Source organism: Choloepus didactylus, chromosome 10, assembly GCF_015220235.1.
Source record: "Choloepus didactylus isolate mChoDid1 chromosome 10, mChoDid1.pri, whole genome shotgun sequence".
Lineage (NCBI taxonomy): Eukaryota > Metazoa > Chordata > Mammalia > Pilosa > Megalonychidae > Choloepus > Choloepus didactylus.
The window spans coordinates 101,280,744-101,298,427 of NC_051316.1; the positions used below are offsets into that span (position 1 = coordinate 101,280,744).

The following is a 17,684-nucleotide window of genomic DNA, read 5'->3' on the forward strand; positions in this document are numbered from 1 at the left end:
AATCTTCAGATGTTATAATAAAATAATGATGATGCTGTTGGGTGATCCTGATGATAGCAGCTACTGTTATTGAATGTTTGACATGGAACTGCACTATACATTACCTGCAGTTCTTATAACAGTCCTGCAAGGTAGGTATATTCCAAATTTCTAGGTGAGAACACCGAATCTCAAAAATGTTAAATGACTTCTCAGCGTCACATTTTCAGAAGATTTAGGCCCCAGTCTGTCTGTCTGCAGCCCACCCTCTTACCCCCTGTACAACCCTTCCCTCGGTCAGGGGCCCTCATTTTTTTAAATGATGAAATAGAATCTGAATAGGTTAAGTGACTTAACCATGATTTATGTCCAAGTTCTAACTAGATCTTAGGTGTTCTGGTTCCTTGGACTCCTTCTGAGCTACTTGGTGCTGAGTGAGGTGAGAGATACAAGAACCAGACCCTCGAGGGTTATGATCTAGATGGGATGACATGACGTAAAGCAGAGGAAGGACATCAGGCATCAGGCACAGAGGAGGGACTGCGAGACTTCAAGGACGCCAAGATCATGTTTGCCTTGGAGGGGGATCCATTTTTTGCATTCATTCACAACTATTATGTTGAGTGCTTACCAGGTGCCGGGTACTAAGCTACTGTCATATCAGGGGAGGCTTCAGCCAAGAGAGAGCATCTGAGCTGGGCCTTGCAGGATGCATGGTCCTTGTACTCTTTACTGCAGTGTGGCTATTGCTGTGACCCCTGCAAAGTCAAAGGGTCTGGGAGAGGAAAGTGAGAAGCAAAGTTGGAAGGGTTATTAAAAAGATTAAACATGTTAGTGAACCCGAGTCTACAAATTGGTGTCCTCAGTGCCAGGTGGGGGCTGCAGCTGATCCTTTGCTTTCTCCCTCCCTCCCTCTTCCTCTTCCCTTTCCTCTTTCCCCCTTCCTCCTCATTATGATTTTAGGGCAGGGCAGTATAGTGATTAAGCTTGCAGGATAAAGAGTCAGATTCCCCAGGTTCAAATACTGGTTCTCCTCACTGGCAGTATGACCTTGGAAATCATTTAACAACCCCGTGCCTCAGTTTCCACATCTGTCAGATGAAGTGATTGATTATTGTAAGGATTTAATGAACTAAGATATATAAATTGCCTGGTATATTAGCAAGTATGGACTATTATGAATGTTGGAATCAATAAGCACATTTAGAACTAGGAATTTTAGAGCTTGGTTGAGGAGTATTGCACTCAGAGGGGAACCTTCACTGGTGAGAGGGGATGCATTGTCCTCATCAGAGGAGATGTGGACTCACAGTAGGTGGAGAGGAGAAAGGGGAACAGGACTGAGGGAACTCAGCAGGTATCTGAAACCAGGGCCTGGTAGGGGCTGAGCCAGGGCAGGTGCTCTAACTCGTCCAGAACTCTCTCTACCAGGCTATATTGCTTTTATTCATAGGGAGGAGAAGCGAGCTAAGTAAGGCTTAGAAGGGACATAACTTCCCTGCACAAAACAGTGGAGTAATCCAGTGTGACATTGACACCTGCCTCTTTTAGCCCCCAAATGTCTCTCGAGTCAGTCCCACTTCTCTCGATCTCCATGGGCTGCCATGATTCCTGCCTGGACCATTGCCATTCTCCTAACTAGTCTCATACATCCATGCTTTGCACCCTGCACCCCTTGTGATCTGTCTCCAGTGACCTTTTTCAGATGCAAATAAACCTGTGCCTCTCCTGCTTAAATCTCTTTCCTCAGGGCAAAATCTCCCAGCAAATCCCAGCAAGATCTTGATTCTGGCTACTTTTCTTTTTTTCCTTGCTATTGCTTCCTTTTTACCTCAGCACCTTTGCATATTTTGTTTGCACTATTGAAAACATTTCCTACTTCCTCTTCACCTGGTGATCTCATCCTTCGAAACTCAGCCCAAGCATCACTATTCCCTTTTCTACGAAGCCTGCCAGGTCCTTACGTGCTCATGGTTACTTATGCTTTTTCTTTATAGCATTTCTTGGAGTTTGAAGTCAGGTAGCTATGTGATCATCTGAGTAAGGTCCACCTTCCCTGCTAGACTATATATTCCATGAGGATGGGGGCTTTGTCCTGGCCAACACTGTCTCCCCAGCACGTGGTACATGCTCAGCATATGTGTTGAATGATTGACTGGAGGATTCATGTATTCACCAACCCGGCCTTGGAGGTGCCTAAGACAGTCTTCCTGCCTTCATGAATCCAGGAAATGCCTGTTGGGACTATTCTGTAGAAGGATCTGAGGCAGATGTGGCGTAAGGCCCCGCAGTTGGTACTCTTGTTTTCTGCGGGAAGATAAATGCTGGGTAAAGGATGGCTGAGCCCTGACGTCCCCATCCTCCCAGGCCTTCTTCAGCAGCGACACCTCACTGGGCTGAGGTGGGGCTCTCCTTTGGAGCCCCTCGCTGTCCCTGAAGCCGCCCCTGGGCAAAGCAGGGCTGACTATTGTGGTTTTGTTTGTTTTTTTCACCATTATTTTAGATTCGCCAGAAACCCCCTTCCCACACTTTGTGATGGTTAATCCTGAGGTGACTGCAATTGGAAATTCCCAGGCTCCTGATATATCCCTGGTTATATCTCAAAGGAAAGTGGAAAACTGAGAGTAGTCCTCACCCAGACTCTCAACTGAGCCCGGGGCCTTCATTATAATGATTGCAGAAGAGCTGTTCTCAGAATTGAAAGTAACATGATACATTTTAATTTCTTTTTTGCTTTTAGCCCAGAAGGCTCTTTGTTGTGGATATATCACTCAAAGTAAGTGCTTTGAATGGTGACTATGTATTGGAAGGCTCCCATGTCTACTTTTGTACCCCCTACAGTCCATTTTGCTCAGCAGCTAGTGATCCCGCTCAGGCCAAACTTGGAGGAAAGTGGGTGGGTGCCTGGGGACGACTGTGTTCCTCCAGCCCCCATAGATTTACCTTTTCTGAACCTTGACTTTTATTTTCCTTTGGTTCTCATCTAGTGTCACTTTAAGTGGTATCATTTTGGTAACATTTCTGTCTTGCTGATTAGAAATAATCTGGGAAGACAGCCTCCCTTATGTTACCCAGTATATGTTGTGTGAAGACCCAGGCAAGAAATTTCTCAGAGGCTAAGGATCAGAAAAAAAGTCTGCGTTTCCTAGTGAGTTAGTATGTATCTTTTTTCCCCCTTTTAATATATTTTTGCAGAAAACAAGAGCTAAGTACGTCTTAATTTTCCCGTTGTTGGCTTGGTTGCCTGGATGCTCAGAATCGAGTGTTGTGCTTAACCGCTTTTCCTTTCTGATATAGTTTATCCTCTGGTATTCAACCCTGGCTTTTATGCTTACATGCCATGGGACTTAAGCAACCTGCTCAAACCTGCTAGACTAATATCTCAAGTGTAAATGAAAATAAAAGATAAATTAGCCTTTATTCTCATAGAGTGTATGGATGATCAAGGTCATGTGAAAATACCTACCTGAGTGACTAAATGCTTTTCTCTCGCACCTTTTGTTTTTATTCATGCATTTTCCCATTTATTGTAACTGTAGTTTTTTGTTTTTTGTTTTTTTAATTGTCAGTCATCTCAAACAATTCCTGAAAGTGGATGGGCTTTATAACAGGTTTCTTAACCATTAACCTGGTCATGAATCAACTTGCTGACTTGTGTGTCCACCTGAAGGGAGGGACCTCTCCTGCCTCTGCCCCCCACCTCCCAGGATGCCCCAAACCGGGAGAGACTCTCACAGTGAGAGAATGTGGAAACTTCTCCACGCAGGTGGCTAAGGTGGCTTCTGATTACGCTTTCCTGAGTTTCTGGTTCAGTGACCCTCAGATTTCCTGAGGCTATCTCTGTTGACTTCTAGGCAACCTGAATTTTCTTTGGACTGACCTTTGTTGGAACCAGAATTTCCTGGTTTAGCAAAAGAGATAATTCTTGGAAATATGTATTGGTTTATTATTAAGACTACAACTTTTTACAGCAATTTTTAGCTAAAAATAAAGCTTTTTCATGTATGCTGTCTCATTCAGTTTTCAAAATGCTTACATGGTAGGTTTGTTATTATTAACTCCACTTTTCAGATGAGAAAATTGAGATCCAGAGAGGGTAGACCTATCACAGTCACAGAATTAGTGAGTGGCAGCTGCAGGGCTCAGGTTTATGCCTCAATACCCCATCCTCCCCCTTAGGTTTTTCTTTTCCTCTCCTTCCCTCTTGGGACTCCCTGAATGAGCTGAATTTTGGGAACTACCCCAGGGAGGAGAGTTTGGGGTGCTCCAGCTCTTGTGTCTCTCACTTCAGCTGGAGCTGTTTCACTTCTGTTTTACAAATTGAAGTTTTGAATTTGGTTGTGTTTAAAATAAAAATTTAAAAAAATATTCTCTTACCTAAAAAGAGTGGAAACCCCCTACCCCCACCCCCAGTTTTGGGCCTACATCATTTACTAAAAATCTTTGTAATCTTTTTCATTTCTTAGAAACCCAGAAGTTGGTGGCGGCAGTGCTCAGAAGAGCTGGTGGTTTCCAAATTGGTTTAGCAATGGGTAAGGTGGTCAATGGCCCTCTGTTTTTCTGCCCACCCAGGCTGTATAGAGAGTCCACATGAAATGTTTTCATGGTCATAATTTTCTCAGTCACTCATCTTTCTTGCTTATTGAAATCATATGAAAAATCTATTTTGCAATTGGAACCTGGATATTTAAGGTTTTGTTGTTGGTATTGTTTTTCATTTAACTTGGGGGTGAGGCTTAGGCTGAAGTGTAGACTGCAGGAAAGGCATTCATAAATGAAATGTTCTTATGAGGATTGTTTCATCACGTTTCCCCCATCCCCTGAAATAAGCTGAGGGTGTTAGGTCATTAAATTACTAACTGTGCTGACCTGGTGGGGTCATAAGAAAGGTTCATACTGAGCTTGTTCATCAAATGTTTGTTTTTCTAAATAAAAGTTTAGTGTCTTGAGGTTTCTCCAGCCAGTTCACCTGATACATGTGTTCTCTGTCTCTGAACATGTTATGACATCCTGACACTGCAAATCACCCTCCTTGCCTTACTCTGCTTCTGCTTGCTCTCTCTTTTTACTCAGGACCCACAATTATCAAGAAGAAGAAGACATAGACAAAGAAAAAGGAAAGGAAGATGAAGAAGAAGAGTTACAGCTAAGGGACTGGTTTGATCCAAAGTAAGAAGTGGAGGGTCATCCCCTGTGCTCAGCAGGAGGTAGTGGGGGCTGTGAAGGCCATTGAGAACATTCCTGATTTTGGAGAAAGGCAGTTAGCATATATTAAATCTTTAACATTAGACTTTGGATGAAAACTGAGGGTCCAAACTGTTTTGACCCAAATGTTTGAGCAACACAGTGATTCTGACACCAATTGGCCAATGGTAGCAGATGAATCATAGAATATTGGGGTTGGAAGGGTTCTTAAGGCCACAGAGTGTTGTGGAAAGCCACGGATCTTGAGTCAGACCAAGAAAATTCCCTCTGAGATTCAGTTAATGCATCTGTAAGATGGGGATAATGATAAAAAGTCTCATGGGGCCCAGGCATTCATTCATTAAGCAAGCATACCCACAAATGTTTATCATAAACTTATTATTTGCTAGGCTGGTGTTTTTCAAACTGCTGGTCATTATCCATTAGTGTATTCAGAAAAATGCTTAATGGTCAGAGCAGCTTTTTTTTTTTTTTTTAAATGAAATGGAATAAAAAATATTATCAGAGGGTATTACATCATCACATAAAATAATGATAAGTTTGTTTAGTAAAATGTTTGTTTACATCTATATGTGAGTGCATGTACTGGGTTACAATTCAAAATATATTTCTTACTCTAAGTCATCAAAAAATTTAAAAAAATACTGACAGGAGACCGAAGAAATCAATCAATATGGTTATGTTCAAGAAGCTCATGGTCTTCGAGGGGCAGTGGTCATGAAAACAGTACTTGCTAAGACTGGTGAGGAGGTGTAATCAATCAACTTAGAGAGGCTGCAGTTTGGGGCATGAGGAGGTAGGCGCTGTCAGGCATGACTGCGGCCTGGGAGACTGGGGGGCAGGTGGGGTGCCCGTGACCAGGAAGGGATGTGCTTAGGGATGTGCTTGGACTGAGATGCTGGGCGGCATCTGGACCGATTCGTAGGGTCCCTGTGAATGTGCGGAAAGTGTATGCTGGTGACGTGGGTTGGGGAGTCACTGGGGTAAAGGTGACACTGGGATTCATGGACCTGGATGAGGTCACCTGGGCAGAGGAAAAAGACCGATCTGTCTGATCCCATCACTTAAGGCGCTGGTGGGCTGGCTCAGTCCGAATGGGAGATGGAGCAGGGCAGCTGCTGAGGGAGGAGGAGGACCAGGAGAGAAGCGTCTCTCTCCCATTGTGCGGTTTCTTGGGCTCTGGAAAGACTGAGCATGTTTGAGCAAGTTCTCTTATTGTTTGGAGCAGGGGGGGATCTACATTTGCATGGAAGGATGGGAGTTTTGGCTTCCCTTGTGGACAACGTCATGTTATGAAACAGACAACGGGGTGGCCATCTGTGAGATGCATAAACATGACTAGAAATGTAAGGAGGGGGAAACATAGGCCCCTTTGTTAGGGACGCAAGATTCCCCAAGGGGCAGGCTGGATAAGTCAGAGAGAGTCACCAAGTTCCCTTCTATGGAGGGTGGGTCAGTTTTACTGTGATTGCTGCGTAGGACTTGGGGGTCTTGGGCCAGAGCTGGCTTACTGGTAGCAGAGAGGAGATGCAGCATTGCCACCAGCTGTCACTCTGTCCTCTTTCCCCCAGACATGGCTCAGCTTCTCATAAGCAATGGTGAACAGATATTTAAAGAATATTGGTTCAAAGGAGCATCAAATTTAAGCCTTCTCAGGGCACCAAAGTACATTTATTACATACTTTGTAATAAATGAATGAATGAACATATATTTTATATAAATGGCATCATACCTAAAAACATTACAATATATTGTGCACACATTTCCACATCTGTACATCAAGATCTGTTTGTCTACCATGACACGAAATCCTCTTGATTTTCCTCCTACTTATCCATTCTTCCTTCTCTGTCTCCCTTAGAGGGTCATCTTCCTGTTCCCAACCATCAAATATTAATGTTTTCCAGGGCTAAGTCCCACATCCTTGTCCCTCTCTCCCCACTTTTTTTAGACCATATTGCAAGGTGCTCTCCTCCATTTCTGTGGCTTTAGATGTCATCTACGTGACGATGACTCCACACTTATCTTGAAGTCACACGTTTCCTCTGAGTTTACACTTGTATGTAACTGCCTACTTGACATCTCTGCGTATCTCACATGATCCAAATGGATCTCTTGATTCAACCCCATCCTTGTTCTCCTTATTTTCCATCTCAGTAAATGGCTCAAGTCAGAGCCCAGGGAGACATCTCTGATTCATCCTTTTCCTCCATCCGCCCCACAGTTCATTTCATCAGCATGCTCTGTCCATTCTTGCTTCAAAATATTCTCCTTGTCTCCATTCAACAGTCACATCCTAGTTCATGCCACCATCAGCTCTTCTCTGGATCACTGTCTAGCATACTGCCCCTTAGGAGTTCAGTAACTGCATCTCTTTTTCACCTGCTGCATGACTCATAGAATTTGAACACTTCCTCTAGCCAAGCCTTGGATACCACAATATACCCATAAATACATAAAATTTAAACCTGCAAATGAGCTAGGTAGGTGTGTTTTGGTTACAGAGGCCTTTTTTATGTGAGGGAGAGGGGGATCTTTACCCTTCATGGAACTGAAAAAGTCAATGTAGAATGTTTGGGTGCCCTGCTTCGATGGAGCTCCAAGTCTTTCCTGGCATCTTTTGCTCCTTACAGAGCTTTCAACTATTAGATGTCAGCCCCATCTTTGTGACCTTGAGCATTTCTGGCAGTCAACACTGTGTGGCCTGCCTTCTCTCACTTCTGTGTGAATTTTGATGATGGAGACTTCTTGGTGGGAGGTTGGTCCAGGAAGCTGATCTCAAGCTCATCCTCCCTCCTTCCCCCAACACTCCTTTCCTCTCCTTTTTTCCCTTCCCCCTGCCTTGCATTTTCAGGCTGTTGTCTGGTTTCTGAGGGTTGCTGATAGATGGCAATTGTTAGTGGAATTTAATAACAGCTGGGAAATAGCGAATTTTAATTTTTAAGTAAAATTAATATTTAATATTACTACTTTTTCTTTCTGCTAGAAGGAAACCTTCTTATCCAAGTAACCAAACTGGACACTGGTTTTCTGGTCCGGTCTTTCTAGGTGTGGAAGTGGTTGGGTAGGTGAGGAGCGTGTAGCAGGCTCGCCACCTGTGGAGACAGGGAGTTCTCAGTTGGCAGGGCTGGGTCTCCTGTCTCTGGTTTCCATGCTTGACCTTGGGCCTGGTGCAGAGCAGGGACATAGGCAACGTGTGGTGAGGGAGTGGGTACCCTGGACTGGCCCTTCATATAAACTGGCCAAAGACACAGTACTTTCTCCTTCTTGCCTAAGCCCTTTATTTGCAAAATGAGGATGATGATAGCACCCACTTCATGGAGGGGGCGGTGGGTTGTGAGGATTTAATTAGATAATGATGTTCAAGTACTTAGTTCCTAATGCAAGTGTTAAATAAGTGTACCTGCTCCCTTCATTTCCTCTGCCTCCTCCTCCTCTTCCTTTTTTGTCTTTTTTTAAATAATATGAGCTACTATCAAATGTTTAGCTCAAACACAGCTCAGGACTTAGCCAGCAGGCTAGCTCGAAGTTGCTAGAAGATGCTTGATGGGCTAAAGCTAAGGGCTGTGATAAATGAGGCAGCGATAAATGGGAGTGTTTAAGTTCAGAAATCAGTTACAGAAGTATAAGCCACTTGTGTGTGTGTGTGTGTGTGTGTGTGTGGGTGGGTGGTTTTAATGGTTTGAAATCCTGTCATTCAACAAAATTGGGGATTTATGTGACTAAAACTACCCTGTAAGCTTATAAAAAACCAAAATCTATCATTTCTCAGTTTACACTGATGAAAATGTCAATGTAGCTTCGTTTAGTGAAATAGTCTTACTTTTAGATCAGGACAAACCTGGTTTCAACCCCAGCTTTCTCAGCATAGCAATAAATTTCCCCATAAGAAGCAATATAGTGTGGTGGCTCAGAGAATAGATTCTGGAGTCAAGATTATCTGGGTTCAAATCCAGCTTTGCCCCTTATTAGCTGTTACAGTTTCCTCATGTGTGAAATGGGACTTAAAATAACACCTACCACAGAAGAGTGCCTGACCCCATGGAAAGGGCTCATTGTGTGTTAGTTGCCATCATCAGCAAGCAGCTGGGTGACCTTGGACTAGTGAATGCGCTTCTCTGAGCCTTGTTTTTTTCTTATACAATGGAGATTAATACACTTCAGTGCTGTTGCAAGGGCTAAATGAGTAAGTGTATATGATTTTGCCTGGCCCAGGTTGAGGCAGAATCTGTTTCTGATGATCAAAGGAAACAGAATTCTGTTCCTCCAAGCTGCAGGGACCTGTAGGGTGCTGAGGGCAAAGCTGATCTCAGAGATCAAAACACCAGCCAAGACAGGGCCAGCAGAGCAGTGAGAGCCGTGTCCCTCGCTGTCTCTGGGCGACTCTGGACCAGCCAGAAGGTGATTCCCACTGTGCTGGGAAGGAATGAACCCAGCCAGGAGCAGGGCACAGGGCTGGGGTGGAAGGGCAGAGTCAGTGCAAGAGTTAGCACATGTCTTGTTGACAGAAGGGATAGGAGGCTTGAGGGAGAGTGGACTGAGGCTCCCTTTTCCTCTGCTGGATTTGGGAGTGGTAGAGGATGACCCAGTGTTGCATGCCTCCCTTGGGAAAAATCCTGCTTTGTAGATGGAATCACGGCAGTTTTGTGAAAACAAAACACACACAGACCACGTGAAACAACACACACAAACCTTTACAGCCAGTGTCCAGCTTGTTTGTTGCTCTTACATAGCTTCCTGTGTTTACATTGGCTTTGCCAACTCTCTTTCAAGCTTTCCGGGTGCAGAGACCATGCTCCCCCCTCACCCTTTTTAGTTTCCTAGTGAAGAGACAACATGGTCTGAGGAGAGGGGCTGCCCCTAAGCCCTGTGCTCCACACTAAGCCTTGTAGAGCCTTTGTCAAGTCCCTTCCTCTGTGGATGCTTCTGTCTCTTTGTTTGCCAAATGAATGCTATCACCAGGACTTGGGGCCCCTTCTGGCCTAGTACCAGGTTCTTACCCAGAAATCCCTTTCTGGCAAAACGCAGGACAAAACAGCTTTTCCTCTGTCAGCTCTAATCTCACTCTCTCATCCCCCTGAAACAAGAATTAGGGGTTTCTTAGCCCCAGATGCCACCCATGGATATAAATAATGCCCAAAGATGCCACTGGCAGCTCAGGAAGGAGCTGGGGATATAGGGAAAGGGATTTAGAAATAGAACAGGGAAAGCAGGAAAGGACGAAAGAGGGTGTGAGATATAGAAGTAAGGTGTCCCTAAGTGCCCCTAAGATAGCCCTCAGAGGCTCCTAGGCCAAAGCCTCCTGTCCCTCACCCAGAAGATGCTGCCCCTGCAAATGTCAAAGCTTCCTTTACATTTAATTAATGGTGTTCATCTACAGGCAGGATTCAAAGACAGTCATTGCAGAGAATAGTTGACCTGTTTTTCCTGGGACAGGCTCTCCTTGGTCTTAGCAAAGCTGTGACTCATAGGACTCTATGTTTTGTTACACAGCAAACGCCCAGAAGTTGTGACGGTGACCAGCTGGAAAGCTCCTGTTGTGTGGGAAGGCACTTATGACAAAGCCGTCCTAGAAAACTATTATGCCAAACAGAAAATTACTGTGGGGTTGACGGTTTTTGCTGTTGGAAAGTAAGTGTCACGAATGAAGTCATCTTTTACTTTTTCTTGTTTCATTTTCAAAATGTTTGTGAGGGGACCTGTGGATTCACAGAGGCTAGTCATAATTTGTCATAATACTAGGATACAAGAAAGTTTACATGGAACCATTTCTGTCTCATTTCTGCTGAGGCCACAAAAGGCTGAGAATAAAACAGTAGTAGGGGAGTCCTCCATTCCCACCCCAAAGTGAGTGTCTAGGGATGCAACCAATTTCCATGGCTTCCCTTGGAAATTCCAAAAGTGCCAGCTACTGGATGGTCCAAATGCACAGCATTACTTCTAGGCTCTCAAGAGCCAGGACCAAGGACAGAGGGACTCACAGCAAGTTGTAGGCACAGAGTGAGCTGAGCATGCTGGATTTCCACGTTCAAGCATGGCCAACCACTCTCCTCCATGGGTTTCTCAGGCCACTTTCACCCTTTGACCCTGGAGGATTTGGTTTGGGAAGATTTGGCTGGTCGGAACTCCCTCTTCCAAATGTTGGAGAAGTTCCTGTTTCAACTTCCATACCCTTGTTCAGAGGATTTCTTCCAAAATTTCACTGTTTTTTTTTACTTGACGGTAGCAGTTGTACTATTAGTTTTTAAATAACTCATTTTGCTCTTGTGGAGAATTTCCAATTTGATTTTTTTATCCCCCAAAGCGAAAGAGAAAGTTCAGTTTTCTTCAGTTTTTCCCATATATGGGCCTTCCCATATGTACTTCTTCTGAAAATGATACATAGAAAGTTGATTCCCTTGCCTTACACAAAGAAAGGACTAGGTTACTCCCAGAGCATTGCAGAGTCAGGGCCCAGAGGAGAGCCCTGAAAATCTGACAGCTCACTAAAGACAACCTTCCCCAACCTAGAGCCCAGCAGCCATTGTTGCTATTAACAATACAATCAGGACTTGGTTAAGTACTAATTTCACTAAATGTGTCAGTCCCAGGAGCCTGTCTCTAATAGAGAAAGGTGACTAGAGTTTTGATGTTTTCTCTAGAACCTGTAACGTTGTGAGTTGGGATCCAATGCTCAGCTCAACTAATCCTTTGGCACAGAAGGGGACAAGCCAGCCATGATGCAGATTGATTTGATCTGGATGTTTCTGAAAATATCAGAATGTTGCCTGTTGCCACACATGATACCAACCATACATGTACAACTCTGCAGAACTGAACTGTAAATCACATATCCTGTTGAAAGCTCTGTGCTCTCAGCTCTCAAGCAAGGGAGAGTAATATTTGGGCTCATCAGCAATAAATCTCCACAGATAGTGGATGTAGACTTTCAGGAAGTATGATTTTTGGTTTGTTTACAAATAATGCCTGCCTGGAGCCATGTATGGTGCTATAATCCTAAACAATGTTAAATTTCACAATGACTTTTCCCCCATTGTTGATTCCCAAGCTTCAAGACACAATAGATTTCTCTTAAAGTTATAGTGTTTTGAAGAATTTCCTGTCACAAGCCACAGAGCAATGTCAAGTTTACTTTTTATATTGTTCAGATATATTCTTTCCATATCTATGTGTTAAAGTGATAAACACAAGTGACAACAAACAATGAAAAGAATGCCAGGCATTATTACTCTCAAAGCATCAGGAATGAGAATGATCAGTAGTTTGATCAGCATATTAAATTCAGGCAGCATTCATTGAGTATGAGTTTTGGATGTGGACGAGCTGTATTTAGCCACCTGATTCTACCTTCTTTTTCTTCCCTATGATTCCCCTAGCATGTCCTCACAAGATATGTACTTTGGAGTTATAGATGACATCAGTATAATGTTTTTTGAATGAATGGGTAAATGGTGAAAATAAGGTTAAATCTGAGGTTGTTTGCTCTGATGTTTGAATGGGTCTTACAATGGTGGTGTCTGCATAATGGATTGGGGTTTTGGGTGACCATGGAAGACTCAGAGTATGAAATATTTAATATGGAGGGAGCTCCATGTCCCAAAAGCCATTCTCTGGATCAGAGAAGAGGATAAGCGAGTGCCGATGGCTGGGCTTAATGCATTCCCAAAGGATCCAAGTTCACATCCTCCTCGCATCTGGTAGGATAGTGACAACACTGGGGTATAGATTGAAGTCTTTGAAGTGGACTCAAGAACCAGCTCCCCTTTTTCCTGCCCAAACTCTGAAACAATTAATGAATAAGACAGTGGGGTAAGGCAGATGGTAGTAATTATCAACTTAATTTCTGGTAAAGCTGATATTGGAGAATGTGGCTTATATCTGCAGGCCCTGGGCCTCCTAATACTGAACCACAGAATATGAAAGACTTAGGCACCCATAGTCACCTGCAGCACTGGCAAAACTGCAGGCCTCTGGATGTAGGGATAGGACCTTTACCACTAAGCTTACTGGAAGACACAGAGTGGTCAGACACACATGTTCTCTTAGACCAGTCATCTTACAAGAGTGAGAGGAAAGGCAGGGGCAGGGCTGTGCACGCTGTTTCTCTTCCGAAGTTGGTAGTCAGATAAGTCACTCCACCTCCCCAAGATCTGAGTGAGTGAATGGAAGAGAGTGGCGAGGAGGGTTACACCGACAGACGACCCTGCACGTGAAAACAAACAACTGGGTTGGAGAAGAGTCATCCCCCTCCTAATTGCAAAATATAGACAATATAGTTATAATGGCATGTGGTCTCCTGCAGAAATTCAGGAGGTTAAATTTATCCCTTTCTCCTTTGTTTCAGATACATTGAGCGATACTTGGAGGAATTCATAATATCCGCTAATAGGTACTTCATGGTTGGCCACAAAGTCATATTTTACATCATGGTGGATGATATCTCCAGGATACCTTTGATAGAGCTAGGTCCTCTCCGCTCATTCAAAGTGTTTGAGATCAAGCCTGAGAAGAGGTGGCAGGACATCAGTATGATGCGCATGAAAATCATCGGGGAGCACATTGTGGGTCACATCCAGCAAGAAGTTGACTTCCTCTTCTGCATGGATGTGGACCAGGTCTTCCAAGACAACTTTGGGGTGGAGACCCTGGGCCAGTCAGTGGCTCAGCTACAGGCCTGGTGGTACAAGGCACATCCTGATGAGTTTACCTATGAGAGGCGGAGGGAGTCAGCAGCTTTCATCCCATTCGGCCAGGGGGATTTTTATTATCATGCGGCCATTTTTGGAGGAACACCCATTCAGGTTCTAAACATCACCCAGGAATGCTACAAGGGAATCCTCCAGGACAAGGAAAATTATATAGAAGCACAGTGGCATGATGAAAGCCACCTAAACAAGTATTTCCTTATCAACAAACCTACGAAAATCTTATCACCAGAATACTGCTGGGATTATCATATAGGCTTGCCTTCAGATATTAAAATTGTCAAGGTATTTTGGCAGTCAAAAGAGTATAATTTGGTTAGAAATAATATTTGATTTCAAATTATCCCAGTAGGTTTCTGAATTTGAGAGAGTATTATTCTGGCTATTTCCTCAGAAAAGTAACACTTAATTTTCACTTAAAAATACTAACAAAACACCAACAACACAGCAAACACATCTATTCTTCTTAGTAACTTTGAGCCTTGTACTATATCAGAAGGAATCTATGGTAATCATGTAAATTCTCAGTGATTTCTTACCTATTCTGACTTTGGGGTAAATACTATCAGCTAAACCAAAAAATTTTTCACAAGGGAAAAGAAAAAGCCAGAAATACTCTATAGGTGCCAGATCATGTACGGGAGAAAAGAGTTCTAAGGAAAGTGTTTGGCAACAAGATAACAGTTAGGGGAGGGAATATCCCCGGGATTTCAACGTTTTCCTTTCCATGGTGAGAATTGCTTTATATCAGGAGAACTCTTAGTAAGGACACAATCGGACTTGGCAATACTGAAAAACTTTCTACAGCAGATTGGTTCAGGCCAATTGTGGTCCATGTCGCTTTCTCATCAGGATGTTGCTTGGCTTCTGTGCAACAGATTGGTAGAGATTCCCAGTGGATGTGATGGTGAATGTTCTGAGTCACAGGGCATGAATGAGTCATTGGGTACTCAGGGTGACGTGACAACAAAACCTCCAAGTGAGAATTCCATTAAATAGTAAGGAAAGAGTGGAAAGAGGGCTCATCACTGTGGGGCCGTGCCCCTTCGAAAGGGCACAGTGCATGGATCCAGATGATGAACGGGAGGCAGCGTGGGTGACCTCCAGCCTCCTTGATCCCACAGCTATCAGAGGAGCAGGGGCTTGAATGGAAGATGCTTCTTGTTTTGCCCAAGCCACACTCAGGCTGCCAAACTGCAACTTGTAGAGTCTTCAAGTCCTTGGCAAGAAGTGGATGGTATCAGAGCAGGGAGAGGCCTGCAATGGGTTGAAGAGACCTGCCAGAGCCTGAGCTTCACCAGAGGACAATCAGGCCAGGGCTGGTCTAATCCTCAGGGCCCCTCAGGCCCTCAAGCCCCCAGTTTGGGGGATTGGAGGAAAGTCCCTCCCATCAAGCAATCTCACTCCACCCCCAATCCCATCCCAAGTAAAGGTTAATTGATTTTATAACAAAAGCATGAGATGGCTATGGAAAACCCAGTCTATTCAGGACTCATTGGCTTAACATTCAATTCCTTTCTCTAAGAGAAGCTGTGAAATCCTAGATATTATTTAAAATTAAGCAATTCAGGGTAAAGGAAGTTAGGAGGCAACACTTACATATCCACATGTTTATATATTTTGTATTGTTTCCATTTTTAAGCAGTTTATTTAAAAGGCCATTCCCTTGGCTTGATGTGTAGCACAATGGGCTTCTTTGATAAAAAGAAACTCCATTTTCTCTAGTGTTTCATTGCTGCCTCCTCCTCTTTAAAATTCTTGCCCAAAAAACTCACAGCCCAACAAAACAAAACAAAACAGAAACCCTGAAAAGAAGTGGGCTTTAAAGAAAGAAAAAGGAGACCACGTGTCAGTCAGGAATCTTCTCTATAACTCAAGTTGTCTTTGACCCATTCTGGAATAGGGAGAGTTAATGGTTTAAGCCCTGCACCAGAGAAATGGTTTATTATGAAAGGTTAGAGAAAAGAGCTGATGTTTACTTTTAAGGGACTTTTGTGATTTTTTTTTTTTTTTCATTAAAATTTAAGTCCCAAATGGACAAATTGAAGATCTCATTAGTGGTTATTCTCAAATGTTTCTAAAAATAAAATTCCTTATTTACAATTGAATAAATTATTTTCTCAGTATATTCTGGTCTTCTGGTCTAGTCATGGATTGTACATGTTCTTACAAATAGGTTCAGAATTGTCCATTACAGAATTTTAGATTCTTAAACTCAGAAAAGTCCTCGTGACCTTTTGAAAATGTATACACTATTACAAAGAGAACATGTTTGAGATTCCCAAACTTTTCAAAGAACAAATGCATCTATTGTGCTTTCCAAAGTGATGCACTGAAATAATGAACTGCCAGTGGAAGAACCAGTAGGAAAAGTCTTGGCCATGAAGTCTAGGGTTAGGCACTAAGGCAGAGGAAGAAAACGGTTTCATAACCGTACCTGGGGGTTATTAGTTCTGACCTCCGGGGAATATTTGGCCACAAGAACTCTGGGGAAAGGGTGGATTTCTGGTAAATCTGAGTGGGTGGGGTCTCAAAGTATTTGTAAAATAAAAAGTGAAAAGAAAGGTTACTGGGCTGATGTAAAATGTACCAAATATATGGCAGGGCATAAGTCCCTCCTAGTAGAGGATTATTCCAGTTTCCCTGATGAGAAAAATGAGGTTCAGAAAAGTTAAGCCATACAGCTGATAAGTGGCTGAGCTGAGGCTTAAACCAGAGAAGGTGACAAGGAAAAATGTGTTGACCCAGTCCATACAAAGGTTATTTTCCAAGAAAATGCAAGTTATAAAAGAATCTTAAAAAGAAATTATTGCCACAGAATAATTTAAAAACTAGATGTGTTGTGCATAGAAGGAGGGGATATTTGGGAACTCACTGTGAGGACAAAAATACGCACATATCCAGGCCCAACCTAGATCTAATAAATCAGGAGTCTCTGGTATGTGACCTAGAAACCTATATTTTAAATAAGCTTCCCAGGTGATTCTTATGCACGGTAAAGATGAGAACCCTGATAAAACAAAACAGCTTGGCATTTTCCCAGGACTGCACAAACTCACACTTTCTATGCACTAAACCTGCCCTGATCACAATGTGTCTTGTAAAAACTAAAGACTTCTTATTCTTTTTAAATCATGCAGGCAGTACTGATGTCACACTGAGCTGCTGCACCAAGTCAGTGGCTACAACCACATAGCCTTGATGGCTCGAGCTAGTCAGTGGAAGCGCATGGTAGGGGCAGTTGCATCTCTGATCTGGGAGCCACAAGCAGCTGGAAGGGGAGAAATTTTGTTCAAGGCCTGGAGAGCTTGTCTTTAGCCTTCATGGAACCACACATCTTTGATTTCTCCCAGCCAGTTGCTGTGTGATTTATGAATGAGAGAACCACAGCTATCCTGTTGTTAAACTTGTATTTACAAGTCTTTATTTATTAAATGTACCCTGTGTAAATGAGTAACACAAGCATGTTAGCATACTCAGAAGTGTGAGAAGTCAGAAAGGGTGAGTGCATAACATACTATCATACATTTTAAGGAGAGAAAACAGGGTCAAATGGGGATCAATTGTGTTATTAGGGTTCTCTAAGGAAAAAGAACTGACAGAAAATATATCTAAATATGAGGTTTTTTAATAAGAATTGTTTCATATGACTGAAAGTCCAAATTCCATAGGGCAGACTGCAAGCTGGGAACTCCAGTGAAGGTTTTTGAAAAATTCCCCAGGAGAAGCTGGCTGGCTGCAGTAGAGATGGAAATTCTCCCTTCTGACTGCTGAAGTCATCACTTCTCCTTTTA

At 43.2% G+C, this 17,684-nt stretch overlaps 1 protein-coding gene across 3 annotated transcripts in view; it reads left to right on the plus strand.

Annotated features, from left to right (window-relative positions):
* Positions 1–16,016, plus strand: part of GGTA1 (glycoprotein alpha-galactosyltransferase 1 (inactive)) — a 66,914-nt gene extending 50,898 nt beyond the window's left edge. For 2 of the 3 annotated variants that reach the window (XM_037796901.1, XM_037796902.1), the window contains 4 exons: positions 4,446–4,511; positions 5,053–5,148; positions 10,679–10,816; positions 13,530–16,016. In XM_037796901.1, the coding sequence (XP_037652829.1) occupies positions 4,446–4,511; positions 5,053–5,148; positions 10,679–10,816; positions 13,530–14,223 (994 nt within the window). In that variant the 3' untranslated portion in view covers positions 14,224–16,016. Of the gene's footprint in view, positions 1–2,719; positions 2,756–4,445; positions 4,512–5,052; positions 5,149–10,678; positions 10,817–13,529 lie in introns of all 3 variants that reach the window. The other variant, XM_037796900.1, reaches the window with a different exon arrangement.
* The last annotated feature ends 1,668 nt before the right edge of the window (positions 16,017–17,684 follow it).